This window comes from Lactuca saligna, chromosome 4 (genome assembly GCF_052625555.1).
Source record: "Lactuca saligna cultivar CGN05327 chromosome 4, ASM5262555v1, whole genome shotgun sequence".
In the NCBI taxonomy this organism is placed as follows: Eukaryota; Viridiplantae; Streptophyta; class Magnoliopsida; order Asterales; family Asteraceae; genus Lactuca; species Lactuca saligna.
Genome location: NC_136420.1, coordinates 101,631,329 through 101,653,993, shown reverse-complemented (window position 1 = coordinate 101,653,993; position 22,665 = coordinate 101,631,329). Strand labels below are relative to the sequence as shown.

The 22,665-nt window shown below is 29.4% G+C and overlaps 2 protein-coding genes across 5 annotated transcripts; one reads left to right on the top strand and one right to left on the bottom strand.

Annotated features, from left to right (window-relative positions):
- Positions 1-6,530: 6,530 nt before the first annotated feature.
- On the top strand, positions 6,531-11,249 carry LOC145038722 (DNA-directed RNA polymerase I subunit 1-like). Of its 4 annotated transcripts, none has more exons than XR_013679517.1 (11): positions 6,531-6,813; positions 6,896-6,985; positions 7,056-7,327; positions 7,403-7,478; positions 7,570-7,652; positions 7,849-7,962; positions 8,055-8,497; positions 8,573-8,634; positions 8,730-8,881; positions 9,533-9,601; positions 11,042-11,249. XR_013679517.1 is itself a non-coding variant. In XM_078986988.1 (6 exons), exons 1-5 carry the CDS (start codon positions 6,697-6,699, stop codon positions 7,606-7,608), a joined length of 594 nt encoding a protein of 197 aa, XP_078843114.1. In that variant the 5' UTR covers positions 6,531-6,696; the 3' UTR covers positions 7,609-7,652; positions 7,849-8,045. The 4 variants fall into 4 exon arrangements, 1 of the variants encoding a protein (XP_078843114.1); XR_013679518.1 differs by lacking the exon at positions 11,042-11,249 and adding an exon at positions 10,425-10,480; XR_013679519.1 differs by lacking the exon at positions 8,573-8,634.
- Positions 11,250-17,297: 6,048 nt separating this feature from the next.
- LOC145042502 (FKBP12-interacting protein of 37 kDa-like) lies at positions 17,298-20,220 on the bottom strand. Its single transcript, XM_078990943.1, has 14 exons — positions 20,013-20,220; positions 19,863-19,914; positions 19,704-19,765; positions 19,261-19,328; positions 19,120-19,156; positions 18,931-19,006; positions 18,780-18,844; positions 18,616-18,693; positions 18,473-18,520; positions 18,274-18,327; positions 17,967-18,128; positions 17,815-17,884; positions 17,668-17,723; positions 17,298-17,590 (listed from the first exon to the last, which is right to left on the bottom strand). Exons 1-14 carry the CDS (start codon positions 20,037-20,039, stop codon positions 17,504-17,506), a joined length of 942 nt encoding a protein of 313 aa, XP_078847069.1. The 5' UTR covers positions 20,040-20,220; the 3' UTR covers positions 17,298-17,503.
- Positions 20,221-22,665: the final 2,445 nt, after the last annotated feature.

The following is a 22,665-nucleotide window of genomic DNA, read 5'->3' as shown; positions in this document are numbered from 1 at the left end:
GATGGCTTAGGGTTAAGCCAAAAGAGGCTCTGATACCATAAATATTAATGTAATTCCCTGCCTTTACATTAAACAATGAACCGTATAAATACAAAATGATTTCTCAAAGAAAGGAAAGGATATACACCATCAATTACATAAATACATATACAAAATATCTCTTGCTAAGAGTAAAAAATCAGAGCAAATTGATCCACAACACATGTATATGGTTGTTTTGTTACAAGTTATATTAGTTTTGTTATTTGTTATCTAAATGATCCCGATAAAACTTGTTGTGAAGTTATCTTAGGAAATGCTATGTAATTAGTGTCTAGTTTTGTTACGAGCTAGTATTGTTTTGTAATTGTCAACAATTAAAAAAAAAAATGTGTGTAAACATCATCAAAAGAATCATTTCATTACACAGGTAGCCATTACATTAAACTTAAAGTAACTTACATGAAATATACATCAAATTGTACCAAAAGTTTATACTAATTTCCAAAAAAAAGAAACAACCATATTACACGTGTGATCTTTATAGATAAGATACTTTATAGATAAGATTCTAAAATAAATATAAAAAATCAAGTCTATTAATTCCACGTGTGGTATGTACCTCTAGTACCTTTAATTCTATTTCTTCAAGAAGACGAAAAGAAACCTATAAGCATTAATTCATCTTTAGTTAAAGAAATGTTAGATATGATAGAACTCTAATATGTGATCATGTAAGAGAATGCCAAAATGCAACTTATAAGAATGTCATCTTGCACGATCATGACTTTCCTTCAACCTCATCTATAGAATCATATATAATTTACTTTTAAGGCATAAATAGTTTAGCAGGTGCATGGTTCATTCGTTCTCTAGCAAATAACAATCCGCTTGCAATGAGTTCGTTTTTTTCTCGTTTGTTGATGTAGCAATTCATTCTTCAATAATTTTATAACAAAATATTCAGAAATTCACCTCTCATAAATATTCCTAACCTTGCTAATTTCTTATTTGAGAAAAAAAAAATGTCTATTGTAGACACTCATAAATATGTCTATTGTATACACTAAAATACACATATTTATGGCATATTTAAGGCTATCTTACCATATCTATGTCAAAATTATTTTTTAGTTTTTATTGAACGCGGAAGAACAATGATATATATTATCTTTCACGGACTATATTGAGCATACATAAACAAAACAATGTCTGTTGATTTTGCTGATACGATTACCATATCATACAAGTTTATAAATTGCATTTAAATTAAAAAAAAAAAAAAAAAAAACAATTTACGTTTTTATTGATTAAAAACGACATGCTACATCACTTATTGCTCATGAAAATACTTTTAAGTTTAACGTATTTTTTCCAAACAAAATAATCGTTATTGGAAAATTATTAATTGATAAATAATAGAAATATGGATGATTTTGTAGTTAATTTACATTTTTTTAAATTAATGCAATTCTTTCTATTAATTAGTTGCTTTGAGTTAATATTTAGAATATTCACAAAAAAAATAAGTTATCCTAAAAAGTTAACAACACAGTCCGTTACTCGTTAATCTGTTATGTCTGCAAGTGATGTTCAGTCTAGCTAGGTTGATACACCAGGTTTTATACTTATATGGGGCGTGAGGTTAAAAGTTTGATTCCCTTAAACTACCTCTTGTGATACCGCATATGGGGAATTATTTCTAGAAATATCTATGGGGGTCGGATTTACCCTATAAAGGAGTTCGAGCTCATTGAAATATTGTGAATAGGATTTCACTTAATTTGTTTGTTGTTTCTAAAAAAATCCGCTACTTTTATCTATATAAAACTTTTAATTTTAATATTAATATTGAGTTCGTCCAATAAAGAAGGTAAATATCTAAACATGCATCCATAAATTAACTTGTGTGATAATGCAAACACAAACTCATTAATGCACACCATATAAAGATAGATTACTTGAGCTATTTATTGTGTGTTACAATAAACCAATAAGAATTTAGTAAAAATTAAATTATTATTTTGAGTTCGTCCAATAAAGAAGGTAAATATTTAAACATGCATCCATAAATTAACTTGTGTGATAATGCAAACACAAACTCATTAATGCACACCATATAAATATAGATTACTTGAGCTATTTATTGTGTGTTACAATAAACCAATAAGAATTTAGTAAAAATTAAATTATTATTTAATCAAATAAATATATATATTAAATGATTTCCATAACTATATGTATATTAAATGATATCCATAATGATAATTTTTATGGATACTAATTAAATTCATCATTAATATTCGCAATAATATTATTTCAGAATAATTTGCATCTAATTTTTCATTTATAGATTTGTATTTTGTTTAATGGCTCACTCACTCAAAATACATTAAAGTTGCGTAAAACATGGAAAGCAGAAGTGTATTCTAATAGAATGAGAGTTTATTTTAAAAGAATGAGATTATATTCTAACAGAATGAAAGTGTATTCCAGTATAATACACTCTCATTCTTCATATTCTATGCAATTTTGTTCTATTTTTAGTGAGTGGATCCATAAACAAAACACAAACTCATACATGAAAACCTAGATGTGAATTCATTTTAAAAGAATGTTATTACTGACATTAATGACAAATTTAATTAATTTTTACAAAAAAAAAAAAGAATTATAATTATGGATATCATTTAATATACATATAATTATGGAAATAATTAAATATCTATCTTTATTTAATTAAATAATTATTTAATTTTACTAAATTCATATTGGTGTATTTTAGCACATAATAAATGTAAGAAACACATTAACCTAACCTTAGATTACTTTATAAATGCTAGTGAGTGTGGTATCACACTTATCACGGTCCACGTAGGCGTCACGTCAACTTTGTTACATTCCTTCAAATTTGTGTCATCTTCATGGCAGGGGTTGCCACACTTGCTATGGTTTTTTTAATAATTAATTTTAAAAAAAATAAACATTTCAAACATACAATTTTTTTACAACTAAAATTTCATTTAGCTAGAATAATAATTAGGATTTATAAGTCAAGGGTTGATTCTGTAATTTCAAAAACTATTTATGTAGAGAGAATTTAGAATGGGGTATTTTTTGTTAGTAGACCAAACCCTAGGGAGCTTTTATGTCAAACCTGGAGAATTTTGTTTATCTTCTCCTTCATTTGAATGAATTCACAAGAAGTTTCTTTCATTTTTGTTAATTACAACTTTAAAAAAAATCCTCGCTTTCTCTCCATGTTCCCCAAACTATACACTCTCTCATTGGTACAAATCTACCGAGTTGGCGACTCAAGCTTGGCATGCCAAGAGCTCAGCCCGATGTTCGCCGAGGTACTTACCGAGACCACACTGACTAGCCTAAAAGTCTCTAACACTTCTCGTGATTGAAATATATATATATATATATATATATATATATATATATATATATATATATATATATATATATATATATATATATATATATATAGAGAGAGAGAGAGAGAGAGGATCGGCCCATTGATTTTGAAGACCCTATACGAAAAGTGAAAATGGAACCCTAAATACAATTTTTTATATATAGAATAAAAATAAATCTTAGAAAGAAAAACTATAAACTAAATTAAATTAGCTAAAAATGGAATTATGCAAATTTATAAAATTTAAGGGGTGCAATATGTAAATTTTGAAAACTAACTTACTAAAAGTATTTAACTTCTAAATATCAATAATCAAATATAACTTTAGAAATGAATTACTTATAAAAATTCACACCAAATTTAAGGCGTGGAGTTGAACTCAGGATGTATGGGAAAGAGCTACACCTCCCTACCAATTGAAATACTATTATTTTTTAAGGGGAAAATTACAAAAATTGTCTCTATGGTTTGCCAAAAATCATAAAATCAGTCGGTGCTAATTTTTTTATGCAAATGATCCTTGTAGTTTGCAAAATTTGCAAAGATGACCCTTTTTACTAACATCGTTAGTATTTAACCGTTAGGGACTGAATCTGTAAGGGCATTTTCATCTTTTCAAATATAAAAAGGCTGAATTTGTAACATTTGATAAACCACAAGGAATTCTTCAATCTGTAAGGGCATTTTCCCTTAAACAACCAAAGCCTTAACCAATTAGGCTAAATTCAGACTTGTTTTATATTTTCAAAAATGATAGATTATTTTATTTTCTTATTTTTATTAGTTCATTTTAGTATTTTTAGCTCTTTTTGTTAGTATTGCATTGTATATTATTTATTTTCTTTATCATGGATCGTATCGGGTACTTTCTATTTTTCATGAGATATTTTGTAGGGTTTTAAAGCTCATTGTGCTTGTAGTTTGACTGGAGTTGGGCTTAGTGGGCTTTCGATGCATTATTGGGTTTTGCAGATCCATCAAATGAGATTTGGGCTTAAAAAGTTAAAGATTTGGATGAAGTGGGCTTTTAAAGATGGATCATGGATTCTTATTTTGGGTATGGACTATCTATATTTAAAGCTTGAAGGTGATTGGTCAATTTCAAATCATATGAGTCTTGGAGGGAACCAAGGGAATCCTGGGTAGTGGAATGGTTAGTAGAGAAGAATAGAGCAATAGCATTCCAACAACACTTGCGATGGTGGAATCTCAGGCGCGTGGGTACCCGCGCAACTGCACACTTTTGGGTATTTTGGTCATTTTGTTTACCATTTACCTTGGGGGTTGGATCTTTCAGCAACAACTTCGATTTTCCACCATTGAAGAGCATTAGAGGCGATTTTGGAGCTTAGATACTCATTCTTCTCATCTTTCTAATTAATTGGTAGATTCTTGATGCAAAAACACTTTTGTGATTGTTATTTTGTTGTCATGAGTGGTTAATTTCTCTATTTTGGTTAACTTTGGCTAAATTATCTACAAATTGTAAATAAACTAATAATAAAATAATAATAAAAAATATATTTTTACAAAAAACATTTTTAATAAAACAAAATATATTTCTAGCATATTGTAAAAAAATTACATAAAATTTATATGCTGTTTTACGTATTTATTTTACGTAAAATATATGTTTTTATGTAATTAAAAAAATACGCTTTTGTATAATATGTTATTATATTGTTATAATCCGAAAATATACTTTTAAACACCTAAAAAAACATAATAACATATTATACAAAAGAGAAATTAAATATTCTCCTACATTTTATTTTTACGTATTTAAATATCATCGTATATATGTTTTTCTACGTATTTATTTTACGTAAAATATAGGTTTTTGCGTATTTTAAAAAATACATTTTTTTATAGTATGTTATTACATTGCTATGATCCTAAAACATAACGTAAAAATATGTATTAGAATCAAAGCAAAACGGCATATATTTTTTTACATAAAACAAACTAAAGACGTTAACATAACGTAAAAATGCGTTATCGTACAATATGTTACCACGTTAATGTTTGTACGTAGAAAAAATAATTGCATATTCGCTTTAAAATCAACTAAAGACGGTAAGATAACGTAAAAGTATATTTTAGGATTATAACTCAATAACATATTATACGAAAATATATTTTTAAATATATAATAAACATACTTCACATAAAATAAATATATACAAAAAAAAACTTTTTTATGTTTTTTTAGGATTATGTTTTCGTATAATATATTATTATGTTTTTTTATGTATTTAAAAGTATATTTTCGGATTATAACAATGTAATAACATTTTATACGAAAACATGTTTTCTAAATATATAAAAAAAAACATATTTTACATGAATTTAATACGAATTATTTTTCTAGGTGAGAGAAAAAAAAAACTTATTTTTATATGAAAATGTAAAAATACGTTTTAGGATCATAGCAATGTAATCTTTAAATATTACTAAAATAAAACCTTAAATTCTTCAATGAAGAAACAAGGACCCTTGATTGCATTTTCCTCCTTTAGTCTCCACCTTAGCATCATTTTGCTGACATCATCCTTACCCAAAAAAAAATACACGCACCTCCCGAATAAAACTTCCTTCTTACGATTCATTCCTAATTTCATTCTTATGTTTTCTCTCTACACAATCAACACAATCAGCTCCCCATGAAACTCAATAGATATGAACCCTAACCCCTTCCTTCTGCTGATATGCGTAACCCCATTGATTTCATATATACATGGAATCGATCCTATGCGTTCTACTTCTGTTGATATGGAATCGATCCTATGCGTAACCCCAGGAAGCCCTGAGGGGCACCGCGTCTACCATCAACGATTTTCGATCATGTGTGTTCTACTTCAGATGCAGATGAAATATGTTAAAGCTCGATTAGGAGATCGAGTTCTTTATGCAGGTAAGATTTTGAAAACCCTAATTTCTTTATCAATTACAATTTCAGGTCATAAGTATAGTTAAAGATTTGTGGGAAAATGAAGCTGATCTTTGTGCATATCTATGCAATATTCAGCAAGAAAGGCTGACTGGATCTTTTAAAACTACTGGTTACACCATGTTCTTTTTAGAGGCCTTACGTGTCCCCCCTACAAAATTTATCCCTGCTGCCAAAGCAGGTGATGTTGTAAGTATTGAGTTTTATTATAAAGACATTATATTTTAATGCTATTCTTTTTTGAGTTTTTTTTCATTAAAACTACTAGTTACACCATCTAAAAAATGCAAATACTGGGATATGCCAGTTGCTTGAGAAGAAAGAGGGAATCTTTCGCCAAAAAATGATGGGCAAAAGAGTCAATTATGCATGTCGATCTGTCATTTCACCTAATCCTTATTTAGCTGTTAATGAAATCGGTGTTCCTCCTTATTTTTCCCTAAGGTTGACCTACCCCGAGGTAATTTTATTTTTACTCATGCACATAATATATTTATTACATCTTCATTAAAGATAACTTTTTTTGATTAAATTGTTTTCAGAGAGTGACTCCTTGGAATGTTGTGAAACTAAGAGATTCCATAATTAATGATTCTGATATTCATCCTGGAGCTACTCATTATGCTGATAAGGTGTGTTGATAGGATTCAATGATGACTAATTTTGTAATATATTCAATTAACGAATTTCAATCTAATCTAGGTTCAACAGGTGTCAACTGCGAGACTACCTCAAAGCAAAAAGATGCGTATTTCTATATCTAGAAAGTTACCTTCTTCTAGAGGCACAACTATACAATCCAAAAGCAGCACTGACTATGAATTCGAGGGTAAAATAATTTATCGCCATTTACAAGATGGAGATATTGTCTTTGTGAATCGTCAGCCTACACTTCACAAGCCCGGTATTATGGCTCATGTAGTTCGAGTATTAAAAGGGGAGAAAACTCTTCGTATGCATTATGCAAATTGCAGGTTAGAATAGTTCTGTTTGTCATATTGTATTATTTTATTGTTTTTAGGTTTCATGGTGTTAAATATTAATTTTAGTTCCTACAATGTTGATTTTGATGGAGATGAAATGAATGTTCATTTACCACAAGATGAGGGTCATGACTATGCAATGGTAATTAAGTATATTGTTTTCATTTTATATCTATTTTTTTATTATGACTTTCAGGAATAATATTTTGTTTCTATATGTTGTCAATGAGTAGGTATTGGTGTTTCAAGGTGGAGCAGGTTGGAATCTCTAACCACAAAAGGGAGATGAACTTTGTAATTGGTGTTTCAAAAATAGGTTAGTCAACTTTTTTCCTTCTTATATCGAGCTGACATTTTATTAAATTTCCAATTCAAATATGTATTGATAGATATGTCAATTGATCAAAGATGGCTTTTGTCACATTATTAAAATTTATATGTGGGTACATATGTATGATCTATAATCTTGTGGATATCAATCGATCTCTGATAGATTTTGTTCTATGCATCAGGGAATACTTTTTCTTTATCTTTTATGCAGTGGGAACCATGTCATGCAGTTGTTGCCACACCTTTTCTTATTGCATTTGAACTGCTTCTTTGCATCTATCTTCAAAATAGCCATGGTATGACAACATATGATATTATTATATTAACTGTTTAGAAAATAATACCATGTATATCAGTTCTGATTCCATACTAATTTTGTTTTATGTAGTTACTAAGCCTCTACCTTTAAGCCTGCAGATTGTCTTCCTTCCTCTGTTGGCATTTGAAGTAACCATTCTGACAGATTTTTTCCATCTTTCCTTTACTACAGGTGTACCATGAGTCAGACAAGAGGAGAACCAATCAATAGTAGTCCTACATTTGTGAATATAAGTGCGGGTATTTCAAGGAGTTGATCAATAATATTCCTACATTTAATTTCTAAATTGTCTCATGTAATGTTTTTGGTTCATGTTCCAAGTAAAATGACTCTTTTAGTCCCTGAGCATAGCTGATTTTAAAACATATCGTGGAGCTCCTTGTTGTTTGGTTTTCTTATCTGTTCCAGAATGTGGGGCAGATGTTCTTCGACTATCATGTGAGACTAATTTTTATTTTCAGATCATAGTCAAAGATGTCAATTTCCAGATAATGTTACTCGACCTTCAATTGGTATGATTACTTGCTCTCTTTCTCCATTTCATTAGGGATTCCATTGATTTCTTGAGATTGCTTTTATGACAATAGATCAAACTGATGGACCACCTGTGAATATCCATTGACTCCTCAAGAACCTATTTTCATTCATGGTAAATAAAAACCTAAGAAGCACTTTTAGGTATATAGTTGGGGACATTGCATAATTTACATATTTGATGAATAACATTTTTTTGTCTTATCTAAGGCCAATCTCAAATGGTTCAACTTCCTAATGATCCTAGAGGACAAGCTGCAACTACTTCTATTGAATCCTTCTATACCTTACACATCAAATTTTAGACCTCGCTTTCCTGTGATAGTTGCTCATACTCCTATAGTCTCATATTACATGGAAAGGTACACTATCGTTTCTTACTCTCCTTTAATTGGATATATGTAATTTTGTAGTTTTTTGCTAATTAGCACTAATGCTAATGGGGACCATCGATCAAGAAGGACTTTGATTAAATTTATTTCTACATGTCATTTTGTAGTTTTTTTGTAAGGGATTTTCTAATATGTGCCCTTAGAGCACATATAAGAAGTATTAATTAATCATAACTATTATCATAATTAAATGTTAAACATATTAATTATAAGAAATATTACCATAATTAAATATAAAATTCATTAATAATCAACATAATTAATGCATTTCACATTTAAATATGGTAATATTTTTCATAATTAATACTTCTAATATGTGCTCTTAGAGCACATATTAGAAGTATTAATTATGAAAAATATTACCATATTTAAATGTGAAATGCATTAATTATGTTGATTATTAATGAATTTTATATTTAATTATGGTAATATTTCTTATAATTAATATTAGAGCACATATTAGAAAATCCATTTTTGTAATTAAATAATTTATTTAATGTTTTAATTCCATCATTACTTCGTAAATCCGTAAATTAAAGAATATATATATATATATATATATATATATATATATATATATATATATATATATATATATATATATATATATATATATTGCAGTTTTCCAGTTACTGTTGCTGATATCAAGCATTGTCGTTAAACTTTCTTTCTGTCAACCCCAAATCACAGGTAATCATATATCCTTTCCTAATTACATGAATGTTTTTTGTATGGTATTTCAATTTACCATATATTTACTTAAGCCCATTGTTACAATCATACTTATGTATGTATGTGTCTTTAACTTGATTCTAATTGACTAATAATTTGATTGAATGATAAATTGGTCAGGAACAATGTTCCACATTTAGGTTAAAAATTTTGATTGATTACGTTTCTGTCATAAATCTACTATTTTGAAAGGGTTTAATGAGAACATATGACAATAAGGTCAGTTGGTAAAGAATAATTTTCGTATTTAGACCAATCTTATGAATTTGAAAAATATGATACTATCCGAGTATTTACACATACACAAATAATATGTAGAAAAATATAGAATAAATAAACATTACGCATACACAAATAATATGTAGAAAAATATAGAATAAATAAACATTACGCATACACAAATAATATGTAGAAAAATATAGAATAAATAAACATTACTTAAATAAAGATGAGAATAAACTCTAGCACTAAGTAGCATTGATAAGTTAAACATAACTTAAAACAATATAATAGAACATTGGCAAAGTCATATACAATATGAACCAATTTTGTTTGGTCACCCTTTTTTTGTTGCCCAGTACTTCGAGATACAAAAGAAAAAGGAAAAGACAAATCTGCCCTTTTTTTGTCTCTTTTCCAAAATTACACCAGGGCCCTTCCTTTTTGACATATGCGTTTTCATCCCTTCTCCAAAAGGGTACCCTAGAGCTGCCTTTATTTCATCTGCTATGTTTTTATTTATTTATTTATATTTTTCAAACAAATTTGACCTTGGTTGCAGTCTAAAAGATCAATCACATACATTCCCTTTGATCGAAAGTTGCAAAGCAAAACTCCATACTTTTTTTTTTTTTTTTTTTTTTTTTGTTCTAATTGTATGTTTGTATGTAATTGTGTATGTCATTTGTATTTGTATGTGTCTTCTATTTTTTTTATGCTGCTACCGAAACAACTATTATTGATGTGAAATTCTAATTTATCGTGTAATTGAGCCGTTTATGTTGTACTCAATGATCATAAACTGTGTTTTGAATTGAAGTCTTCACTAGCAGATCTATCTGAAAAAATTGTTAATTTCTCACGGAGAATAGTTCAAATGGGAATGCAATAACGGGGGATGATATTAGAATTTATATTGGTATTGTTGTTGATGATAACTTATTCAAATTGAGGAAGCGTTTGGTTGATTTTGTGGTTGATAAACAACAAAAAATGGTAATAAGAACTAAATTGTGAGTTCTGAAATTGACCTACACCTTTTTTTTTACAAAGATTCCTATTTACCATGTGGTTTTGAGTGATCATTTTTATTGTGCAAGTGTTATTTCAGCTTCACAGTGAGCAAGGGTGTAACAATTTAATCGTTTATATTTTTTTTGCTTTGATTCTTCTTTGCAGCGTGTAGAAATTAAGCAAACACTAGCCGATGTACCAAGAGATGAATATGACGATATGCTTCATGCCCCAAGTCCTTGATATTAGAAAGAATTCAGATTTAGGAATTCATGGGTTTTGCATTAGATAACACGGAGAATTCAGATGTAAATATTCCATTTTTTTTTTGGCATCTGATAGGGGTAAAATGATCATTTACATAAAACCAATGTTTTAGTGTATTAGTGTTCCTTTGTTTCTTAATCAGCTTTATTGGTTAATTATGTATTTTCCAAACAAGTATCAATAAACTAGATTTCCTCTAAATGCTTAAATTTTTTTCTAACACCTCAAACCATAAATTTTTTTTGATGGGACAACATAAACACATGGTAACTTTTTACCTAATAGAAATATAATAATATTATAAAAAATAGTAAATATTCATTAAAAAAGGGCAATATATGCATTATACTAAGTAGGAAGCCAAATTTCTATAAATCCCTCGAACAAGGACCAAAGTTGCAACTTTTGGAGCCTTTTGATGCTATTTAACCTCTCCCTGAATAATATACCAAGAACCAAAATTAAAAGTGGTAAAAACAGAAAATAAATTTACATCTTGCTTGAAGCTACTTATATCATTAATCCCATATAGTTGTTTTACCCCTGGTATAAGTTTTTGCTCGGTATGCTAGATAAGTAATTATTATTATTATTATTTTTTTAAAATTCCATGGTGCAGTTTTTTGCCTCATTTTGAAGATGTTTTAGCCCCTGGTGCATTTTGTTCATTGCCTTATTTTCCGTCTGTGTTGTATAAGATTGTTACTTTCAACTGCAAGATATAACAATGTATATTCATTTGTTATTTTTAATGTTGCATCCTACTTTTATTTCTTCATATTGTAGCATTGTACTTTGAAATGATCTACCTCATTATAACAATCTCTTTTATGTAACAAACAAATACCATAGATATAAATGTGTAGATTTTTCAAAATTCAGCGTACAAAAAGAAAGTTGAAAAGTAGAATGTTAAAGTAGGGTAAAAAATTTCAAATTGCAATTCCTTAAAAACAAGTTGAAAGTAAAATGATGTAATGAATTTTGAACATTATAATTTTGGTTTTTAGCTTTTTTAGTTTTATATTTTTGCTCTGATTTAATTTATAAGTTTCAAATTCTTAAAAAAAAGTGGACATTAAAATTATTACCGGAGAACGTCCTTACCTTTTGATGAATGTTATGGGATTTTTTATACTTAAATGCATCCTTTATTGCCACTTATGCTGTAATAAACTTTAAAATTTCCAACAAAAGTATTACATTAAAAATTTCTTAATACTTACAACTTGATATATATATATATATATATATATATATATATATATATATATATATATATATATATATATATATATATATATATATATATATATATATATATATATATATATATATATATATATATATATAAAGTGAATATACCTAACAACCTTATATAAGCTTAGGTACCTAACCTCATCAAACTACGTCATTTTGCATTAAATTTTCATTGCAATCATCTAAGGTTCTTAAACTTCATCCCTAAACTTGATTTATTTAAAAAAAAATTGGAAATTCATCATTATATTTCTTCTACATCCTTTTATTTGTAGCGGTAGGATATGAAGCCCAAACGTGATGTAAAGGAAAGATATTGGTGAAAGTCTAAAGATTTTGGAAGTAATCAAGTTATGGAGTTGAAGTTTAAGAACCTTAGGCAATTACAATGTAAATATGATACAAACAGATATAGCATTATGGAGTTAGGTACCTAAGCTTATATAAGGTTGTTAGGTATATTCACTTTACCCATATATATAATATATATATATATATTATAAACTGGTGGAGATATAATATGGTTTTTGGGGTTATTGTTCAACAAGAAAAACCATAGAGAACTGTAGAGCGTCATTTTGTTCCGTCATGTGGTGAGAACGACATCAGTTGTGTACCAAATTCGTGTACAATTGTAGCATCTTTCTTGTGCGGACTGATTGTTGGTGAATGTGATAATGGAGATGAATATCCAAAAAAAAAAATTATTTGTTTGTAAAGCAACGATTTTAGATTGCAAATCGTTACCGTTTCCAATCTTTAAATACGCTACGATAAATTTTGCTATGGTGGTTATGAGTTGGAAGCAGTTGCATTTCAAGATCATTCAATTATCATATGCACTGTCATCGTAAGACTTTATCTGGATTCTATTTTAGGTATATTATTTTATATTATTTTATTCCTTATATGTTATTTTCTTTGTAGTGATCTGCTTAAGGATCAGGCGGACTATGATAACTTCCACCTAGAATTGTTTGCCTTTAATACATGGGAAACGGAGGGAGCTTCTATTTAACCTGTTTCGGATGAAGCAATTATAAGCGGAGGTGTAGTTTACTTCTTATTCTCTAACTATGACATTTTAAGATTCGATGTATTTTCGGAAGAATATTTAGTGATATCTGCACCTTCTATTACTAATGATATCAACTCTTATACATCGAGGCTTATCAAGTTTGATGAAAAATTGTCATATTTTTATATAAGTGGAGATCTTTCGTGGACTATTTGGGTTTTCAATCAGAATCGGTGGGTTAAATTAGATGTTACTAATTACAATGTTGGTGAAAATGAATGATGGTGTTATCAAAACAAATCTCTTTTATTTCTTTAAAGGAAATACGATTCAACATGTCGTTCCGGCACATCATTCGCATGGAGTATTTTTTTTTTGTTCAGATTTTAAGATGGTTACTATGCCAAGTAAAATATGTGATTGTATTTATTTCAAATTGCATTTGAAAACCATGTTTTCTTCTCATGCACATATTTTAATATTTTATATTATTTAATGATTGAATATTTTGTTTTTTTTTATTTATAGTTTTAATCTTCAAGTCATGTTTTATTTTGTTTTATGATATTAATTTTTTTAATATGTGTATTCAAGAATTTAATAAATTCATTTTAAGAGTTTTGTAGATATTTATATGTTTTTTTATGCGTTCCCCGCGTTAAACACGGGTTATAATCTAGTAACATATTATACGAAAACTTATTTTTTTAAATACATAAAAAAAATATTTTACGTAAAACAAATACGTAAAAAAAACAAATAAATTGTTTGTAAATATTTTTTGCAATACGATAAAAATATATTTTGTTTTATTATATTTTTTTGTAAAAATATATTTTTTTAATATTTTATTATTAATCTATTTACGATTCGTAGATAATACTAATTAGTTTTCAAAAACATAAATGGTTCTAGCCTAGTTGGTTAAGGCTTTTGTTGGTTAAAGGAGAAGGGAGGAGGTCCCAAGTTCAAATTCTATTCCGCTCATTTTCTATAATTTATATTATTTTAACACAAATTATAAAAATAGTTCATGTGGTTTATCAAATGTCACAAATTCATTCCCTTTTATACTTGAAAAGATGAAAATATTCTTACACATTTAATCTCTAACGGCCGAATACTAACGACAATAATAAAAAGAATCGTCTTTGCAAGTTTTGCAAACCACAACGACCATTTGCATCAAAAAAATTAGTAGGGATTAAAATTATGACTTTTAGCAAAACATAGGGACCATTTTTGTAATTTTGTCTTTTTTAAATTACTTACACCCAATCTCTACTTTTTAATTGCAAATAATAATAATAATAATAATAAAAGTTTGAGGGTGGATGTAGACATATCGTTATATATCATTTAAAAAATATAATATTATTAAGAGTAAATTACACGAATGGTCCCTATGGTTTGGGGTAATTTGTATGTTTGGTCCCTAATTTACTTTTTTAATTCGGAAGGTCCCTACTGTTTGTTATTGTTACACGATTGGTCTTTATTTTTTGTTTTTGTTATGCGTTTGGTCCCTATCTTACGTAAAAAGACAGTCATTTAAAAAGGGAAAAATTTGTAGGATGGGTAAAGTAAGGTGAGGGGTGGGGTTGGGGGTATGTTTATTTAAATAAATTAAAAAATCAAGGGAAAAATAGACTTTTTATGTAAGATAAGGACCAAACGTGTAACAAAAACAAACAGTTAGGACCTTCCGAATTAGAAAAATAAGTTAGGGACTAAACACGCAAATTATTCTAAACCATAGGAGCCATTCGTGTAATTTACCCTATTATTAAGCATAACAATATCATTTTTGCAATCATATTTAAGTCTTCCAAGTTCAAAGTAGTCAAATTGAAAAACTAAACAGAACAAAAGCTATTTCAGTTACATCCAAATATACTTTTTTTAATGTAACATCCAAATGTTTTTATTAGAGCTAGCCTTTTTATTTGTCATGTCATTTTCGTTAACTTTATAAAACATAAACTTAAAGCATTTAATTATTGATCCTTTTTTTACATTAACTACTTTACAATTATTTTATAAATGTTTTTATTAGAACTAGCTTTTTTTATTTGTCATATCATTTTTACTAATTTTATCAAATAAAAACTTATTTACTTAAAACACATAATTATTGATATTTTCTAAAATTAATTAATTTACCATTATATTTGAGAAAAAATTAATATCTGATTTAGTTTGTTATTATCTAAGCACTTATAATATTCATAAAAAGAAAAAGTCTGTAACAATAACATTAAATAAAATAAAGATATCACAACACACAAAATTAAAATATGTAGTACTAAGGCTATATTTAGCGTACTAGCTGAAAAGCTAGCTGATAGCTGAAAATCTAGTTGTTTAATCAAAAGCTAGCTGATAAAAAATAACGTTTGATAAAACTAACTGAAAAGTTGGCTGAAAAATATGAAATAACATAAAAGGATATTTAAAAGAATGTGTTCTTATAATTAATTAAGGGGTATATTTAAAAAAAAATTAAAAAGCTCCTAAAAAGCTAGTCTAAGGCTATGTTTGGCGTGCTAGCTAAAAAGCTGGATGTTAGCTGAAAAGCTAGTTGATAACTGAAAAGTTAGTTGTTAAATAAAAAGTTAGCTAATAGCTGAAAAGTTAGCTGATAAAAAATAACGTTTGGTAAAACTAGCTGAAATATATAAAAGTACATAAAATGACATGTAAGAATATGTGTTTTTATAATTAATTAAGGGGTGTATTTGGAAAATTTTAAAAAGGCTCCTAAAAAACTAGTCTACGTAGCTTTTCAAAAAGCTAGTTTATAAGCTATTTTTTGACTTACCAAACACGACAACATAAGAAACTCAAAATATAAGCTAGCTTATCAGCTAGTTGTGGCGCACCAAACATAGCCTAAATAGCTTTTCAAAAAGCTAGCTTATAAGTTATTTTTTAGCTTGCCAAACATAACTTCTTAAAAAAGTTTGAAAAATAAGCTAACTGAACCGCACCAAATACAGCCTAAATATACACAATCGGTTTTTTTTACATATAATAACAGTCAAAATCAAAAGACACTTAAAAAGGTAACCAAATCCCTTTTTTAAATTAAAAAGATGATAAAGTTAGTTATAAAAAAATACAATATAACCATTACAAATTTAATACCGATATTAAAAATCAAAACAAAACAAAGTAATTAGTCAAAAACAATAATACTGTAAGGGTTAAAATATTGTCGGTAAGTAAAATGAAGCATTATTGGATAAATGTGCTCACCTATACAAAACACAAAAATCAAAAAATCATTTAATTGTATAAAATAAAAGTATCACATTGGAAAAATCAAAAAATCATCTGCCCTCTAAGAGCACACGGTATGGGGCTTATTGCCGACGTGGACAAGCCTTAACGGCGTGGTAATGGGGAAACACTGTCTTCTCTTTTCTTCTCATTGTGGCATGCATTGTTGTGACGAGAATGAGCCAACACGTCATTTTCCACCAATAAGATTTCTTTCTTTTCTCTCTATTTCTTAACACTCGTTATAACATTGACCATCATTTCCTATCTAAATGGTGTGGTGTTAAAGGTGATGTGTTATAGTGATGTGGCAGTTTTTTTGATGTCATAACACCCACCCATACCCGATGGTCTGTTCTAATAGCAGGAAACCTCTTTGTAGTAGTCATAATAACTAACATTTCAAAAAAGCTCACATTAGAAATGTTCTTGGTATAATAATAAAAAGAAAAAAAAAAAAAAAAAAAAAGTAAGATAAATTGTGTATTACCCAATACAAATTTTACCTAAACACTAAAACTGATTATATACAATTTCAAAAGTCTTGTATATCATCGGTTCATTTAGTCTTTACAAAAATGTGTTTCCTCAACGGATTCGTAAATTTGACAAGTGAAAATTGAAGAAAAATGGAAAAAACATGCTATACGGATTTCAAACATCTGTCATTCAAAAAAAAAAAAAACTTTAATAGCCGCCTATTACTAAGTACTAACAGCTAGTCACTTATGATTAACACATACAAAATGTTAATTTTCATATATTTTTAACAACACAAAGTAGAAACAATGTACGCAAAATTACTCATTAGCATCTTTTTGAAGCTCCTCCTTTAGCCTTTGGATCTCAGCATCTTTGTTTTCTAGCTGCTCTTCCAGGTTTACCACCTGATTCACAATTATCAACCCAATTATATTGTTATTATTGTTATCAACTAGAAAATAACTAAGGACTAAAAAACAACCATTTCATTTGATTTTTCAACTTCGTTCGTGAGTCCCTCCATGTGCTTGCTTAATCCTGCATCAACAAACAACAATTAATATTCACCAATACTTCCTGAAGCCTTATCGATAACTAAATTAAATTAAATAAAGAAATAAAATCCAACCTTCAAAATGTTTTTTAAGCTCTAGATTCTGAGATTTCTGCAAAGCAAGTTTCATTGATAATTCATGTATCTGCCACCCAGAAAACAAAAGTCAAAAACCAATAAGCACAAATGCATCCCTCAAGGACATAAATGTAATTTACTCTTACTACCTTTCCTTCCTTTGCCTGATTTCCAATCTCCTCATTCTCCTCCTGAAGAGTCCTGCATTTAGCCATTAACATCTTCCCCATCTTACTTTGTGGAGTGAAATTAACAGCACCAATATTATCCTCTAACTCCTTCACTTTTTTATCCTTCTCCTCCACCAAATTCTTCAATCACAACAAATTAAAATATATATATATATATATATATATATATATATATATATATATATATATATATATATATATATATATATATTTCATGAATTTTCTTAACGCATGTAAGCTTTTAATATGTTTATATCTTCTCTACCTTTAAACGTGTAAACTCTTCATGAATTGCTGGATCAAGTAATAGCCTTCTTGCCTTCAGAAAATCACACATTATTATTATTTAAAGATTTGCTACTACAGTTTAATCATATTAATGTAGTTATTTTTTTTTCACATGTGACTTTCAAAAGTCAAAATCAGTTGATTTAACTATAAAATTTATTGTTATTTAAATATACCTGCATTGATGGAGGCTTGAGTTGTGATCTTAAATCCCGAACTGCAGACTGGAGAATTCCCAAATGAATAACTTTTTTTAATTATATTTTCAAAATATGAAAAAGTAAACAGCTTTTAGTATGTCAAATAAAAAAAAAGGTACCTTTAAGTCTGATATCTCTTGTTCCCGTTTTGCAATGGTTACTATAAATGCAGCTTCCTTTTTCTTAGCTTTTTCTAGCTGAACAAATATAGAGTTTAAAAAAAAATGAATCAGAATTCAGAAACCATGGTTAGTTGGTTAGTTAACTGAAGTTACTAGTTAACCTGATCTCTAAGTAACTCCTCGGAAGATTTTAAATTCTGGAGATAACTGACAGCATTTTTAGGTTCTGCATAAATAAATTAGTTAAAATTAAATATCATCAATAACCATAATTCATTTTTTTTTATAAGATGATAGTTAAAGAAAACTAACCTGTTGTAATGTAGGATTCATTCTGAAATGCAGAATGCCACTTTTGAATTTCTGACTTTGCAGCTTCAAGCTCTAACTGGAACAAAGATCATTAAGATAACAAACAACACCATTAATATATATTATGGTTAAAGATATTTACAAACATATTTATAAAATTAAAAAAATAAAAAAACAAATTGTACATACTTGGCATGTGGCAAGATTATCTTTACAGCTCTGGAGACTACACAAGTTACAACACAGAGAAAGATATGAAAGGGTTAATTTATTATGTATGATTCAAAAATAATGTTAAAAACAAAAATAATAATTCATGTTTGATATTACCTCTCACGCAGAGATAAAATCATCCCAGTTGCTACACCTGATGCAGTTTCTTCTGGTTTTGAGTTAGCCTGAGATGCAAAACGAAGTTTTTCCAAATTAAAGATATTGAAGTCCTACTAATACAGCAACACAAGAATGACTTAATGGATTTGCTTTGATAACGACTTAATGGATTTGCTTTGATAACAAATTAAAGATATTGAAGTCCTACTAACAAACATACTTTTGTTTCTCCATTTAGGTGTTTAAGAAGAGCATTAAGTCAAACACCATGCTCAATGCAGATGTCTGCCTCAGGTATTTTGTAATGATGTTGGTGTACTTTTCTACTCAAAGGAACTTTTGACATAAAGCACAGGGAGATATCTATATTAAAGAAGAAGACTCTAATCATCTACCTGAGGATGTATAACCACTAAAAAACAAACAACTAAATAGAATACCTTTTTGGAGCCAAAAATATCATCTTCCTCGTCATCAAGATCTCCAAAACTCCTCTTAGTGCCTGCAATCACATTACAGAAGTCGAACATAAAACGAAAGATAAGTTACATGATTAAAAAAAAACGCTACTGGTTGTAACTCCGATAATTGATCATAACCTGCGCTTCTTGCGTGGTCGGTTCCAGGAAAATCACCATCGAAATCATCATCCTACGATTGCCGTTAATCAGAAAAGAAATTTATTAAGAACAATTTAAAACCCAACAAAAAAAACGCATACAATACAAACCCTAGAATTTATCACTTACATCGTCTATCTGAGGGTGAGGTGCCATTGGTGCTGCCACAGAAATTTAGACAAGAACGTGATTGTATCTGGATTTGAGGTTGTACGGGGAAAGAACGAAGAAAGGTAGACAAAACTGCTACGGGGTTGGATTACTTCGATGGTTTTTGCTTCTGCTATGGGCTCGTGACCTAGCCGCGCTTTGTTCTTTGGGAAAATGAGAAAAATGGAAAACAAGGGTGTTTAAAGTCACATGATTTTTTAATTAAGTCGGGAAAAGCCCCAAATTTAATTTCTCGATTATTGTGATCATGATATTTTCGTGAATTATCATTTGAGAGTTAATACCCGGTGATCAGCAGGTAACTTGTTCCAACCGGTCACCATTAACCTATTTCCTAGTCATCACCTTTCACGAACCATCACTGCTAAAGGGTTTCATGCATTCGAGGAGGGTTTGATGCTGCGAAGGGTTTCACAGTCCCCAATTTCGCAATTTGAAGCTCTGAAATCGTTGGTGGAGTAGAAAGGTACGTATATAGAAACAAAAAATTGATGATTCTGAGGGTGGTTATCTTCGTCTATGGAGTATGGAGTTCCAAGTTTGAACTAACAAGTTGTTTTTTTTTTTATGAAAGAGATGGCTTCTACTTTTGGAACTAAGATGCGTAAAGGGCCTAAGCTCCCTGAGAAGACATACATTCCAGACTCTGACTCCGATGATGATGCATTTGACTTTAGCTTCTTGGATATTTCTCAAGAAACTTTCAAAGCCCCCTTAAATCTATGTGATGATCATTTTCTTAACTTATCGTGTGACGAAAACATATTAAGGAGGAGTATTGATGGAATGGTAGATGATGGCGACATTCCTGGTATCCAACAAAATGAGCATGCCCACTTAGATGAGGACGATGAAGATATTGGTGTCGAGTTTAGGGTGCATGATCCCAATGTTGACTGGAAAGAAATGAGGCCCCGTTTAGGAGATTGTTATGAATCACCTGCTTAACTCAGGTTTGCCTTAACTAACTATGCAGTCCATGGAGGATACCAGCTTTATTTTGAAAAAAGTGATAGAGTGAGGGTTATAACTAAGTGTGGTAGTGGAAGCAGTGACAATAGAAAAATGTAGTGTCCATTTAGGGTTGCAGCTGGATAGAAGTACAATGAAAGGACATTCTAGATTAAATTTTGTAATAAAAATTCATCTGTGTGCTAGCAATTGGTTAGCCAAACACTACTTAAAAGATGTAATCATGAAGCCCAAGATGACATTGCTAGAGATGCAAACAAATGTGCTACAAAGGTTTTTAGTGAATGTATATGCTGAGGAATGCCAAAGAGCAAGGTCTACTGCAATGGGGATGATAGAAAGGAAGTTAGAAGAGCACTATGTCAGGGTTTGGGACTATGCAGTTGCAATTAGGTTGAGTAATCCAGGTACAACTTGCTTGGTGGGAGTAGAAAGTAATTTGGGGTGTAACTATTTCAAAAGGTTTTATGTTGGCTTCAAGGCTTTCAGAGAGGGATGGAACAGAGGATGTATACGGGTAATAGGACTAGATGGTAGTTTCTTGAAGGGGCAGGTAAAGGGGGAGATTTTAATTGTTATTGGGAGGGATGCAGACAACCATGTCTACCCAATAACATGGGTAGTTGTGAATGTTGAGAATAAGGACAATTGGACCTAGTTCACTGAGAATTTGGTTAATGATTTGGATCTTGGTGCTGGCAATGGACTGGTTGTTATCTCAAACTAACACAAGGTACCAACAACATATATTAGTATACAACACTGTTGTAAAAATCCCGACTAGGTCCCGATTAATCTCCGATTAATCCCTAGGCACTACTCGACCGACTAGAGGGCGCCTAGCGATTAATACCTGCATACATAATGAGTGAAACATTATGAATCGATGAAATTTTTACATTTTGAAGAAGTTTTATCTCAGTGGAAACTATTTGAGGCATGATTAGTGTTGTATTAATCATATTAACCTATTTTGTTATCATATTAGTGGTATTTACGAACTTTGGTATGATATTAGTCATATTTAATTTTTTAAAATTTAATAAATTAGCAATTAATGGTACCCGATTAATCTCCGCCTAGCCGATTAATCCCTTGACCCCAGTCCACCGACAAGCTAAGGTCGAGCGTTTTTTGCAACCTTGCTATACAATATATATTTATACGTAACACTCATTAATTTTTACATGTGTTGTGTTTGTTTGTTAATTATAGGGACTTCTACAGGCTGTGGTAGATCTACTCCCCAATGTTGAGCATAGATAATGTGCTAGATACATCTTTGCAAACTTTAGGAAGAAATTTACAGGATTAGAGCTAAATAATTTGTTCTGGGAAGCTGCTATGAGTACAATGGAAAGGGGACTTTCTTGCTACAATTGATAAGATAAAGAATATAACAGAAACAGGCTACACCTATCTTATGGAAAGGAAACCTAAAACTTGGTGTAGAGCCTTCTTTTCTCATGGGTATGCTTGTGAAGTAGTAAAGAATGGGGTTATAGAATGTTTCAATGGCATGATCAAAGTAATAAGGAATAAGCCTCTACTTACAATGCTTAAGGAAATAAGGATTCTCCTTATGAAAAGGTTTTTTCATCAAGGTCAAGAGGTAGCCAAATGGAGGGGTAATTGTGGG

Bases quoted from the DNA above. Each gene is read 5' to 3' on its own strand.
- LOC145042502 (XM_078990943.1), bottom strand. From the start codon at position 20,039: ATGGCACCTCACCCTCAGATAGACGAT. The intron at 19,329-19,703 runs GTATTCTATTTA...TTTGCATCTCAG, and splicing joins ATATTTTTGGCTCCAAAAAG to GCTAACTCAAAACCAGAAGA. The intron at 18,328-18,472 runs GTATATTTAAAT...GATTTTCTGAAG, and splicing joins TCAAGCCTCCATCAATGCAG to GCAAGAAGGCTATTACTTGA.
- LOC145038722 (XM_078986988.1), top strand. From the start codon at position 6,697: ATGATGGGCAAAAGAGTCAATTATGCATGTCGATCTGTCATTTCACCT. The intron at 7,328-7,402 runs GTTAGAATAGTT...TATTAATTTTAG, and splicing joins ATGCATTATGCAAATTGCAG to TTCCTACAATGTTGATTTTG. The intron at 7,479-7,569 runs GTAATTAAGTAT...GTCAATGAGTAG, and splicing joins AGGGTCATGACTATGCAATG to GTATTGGTGTTTCAAGGTGG.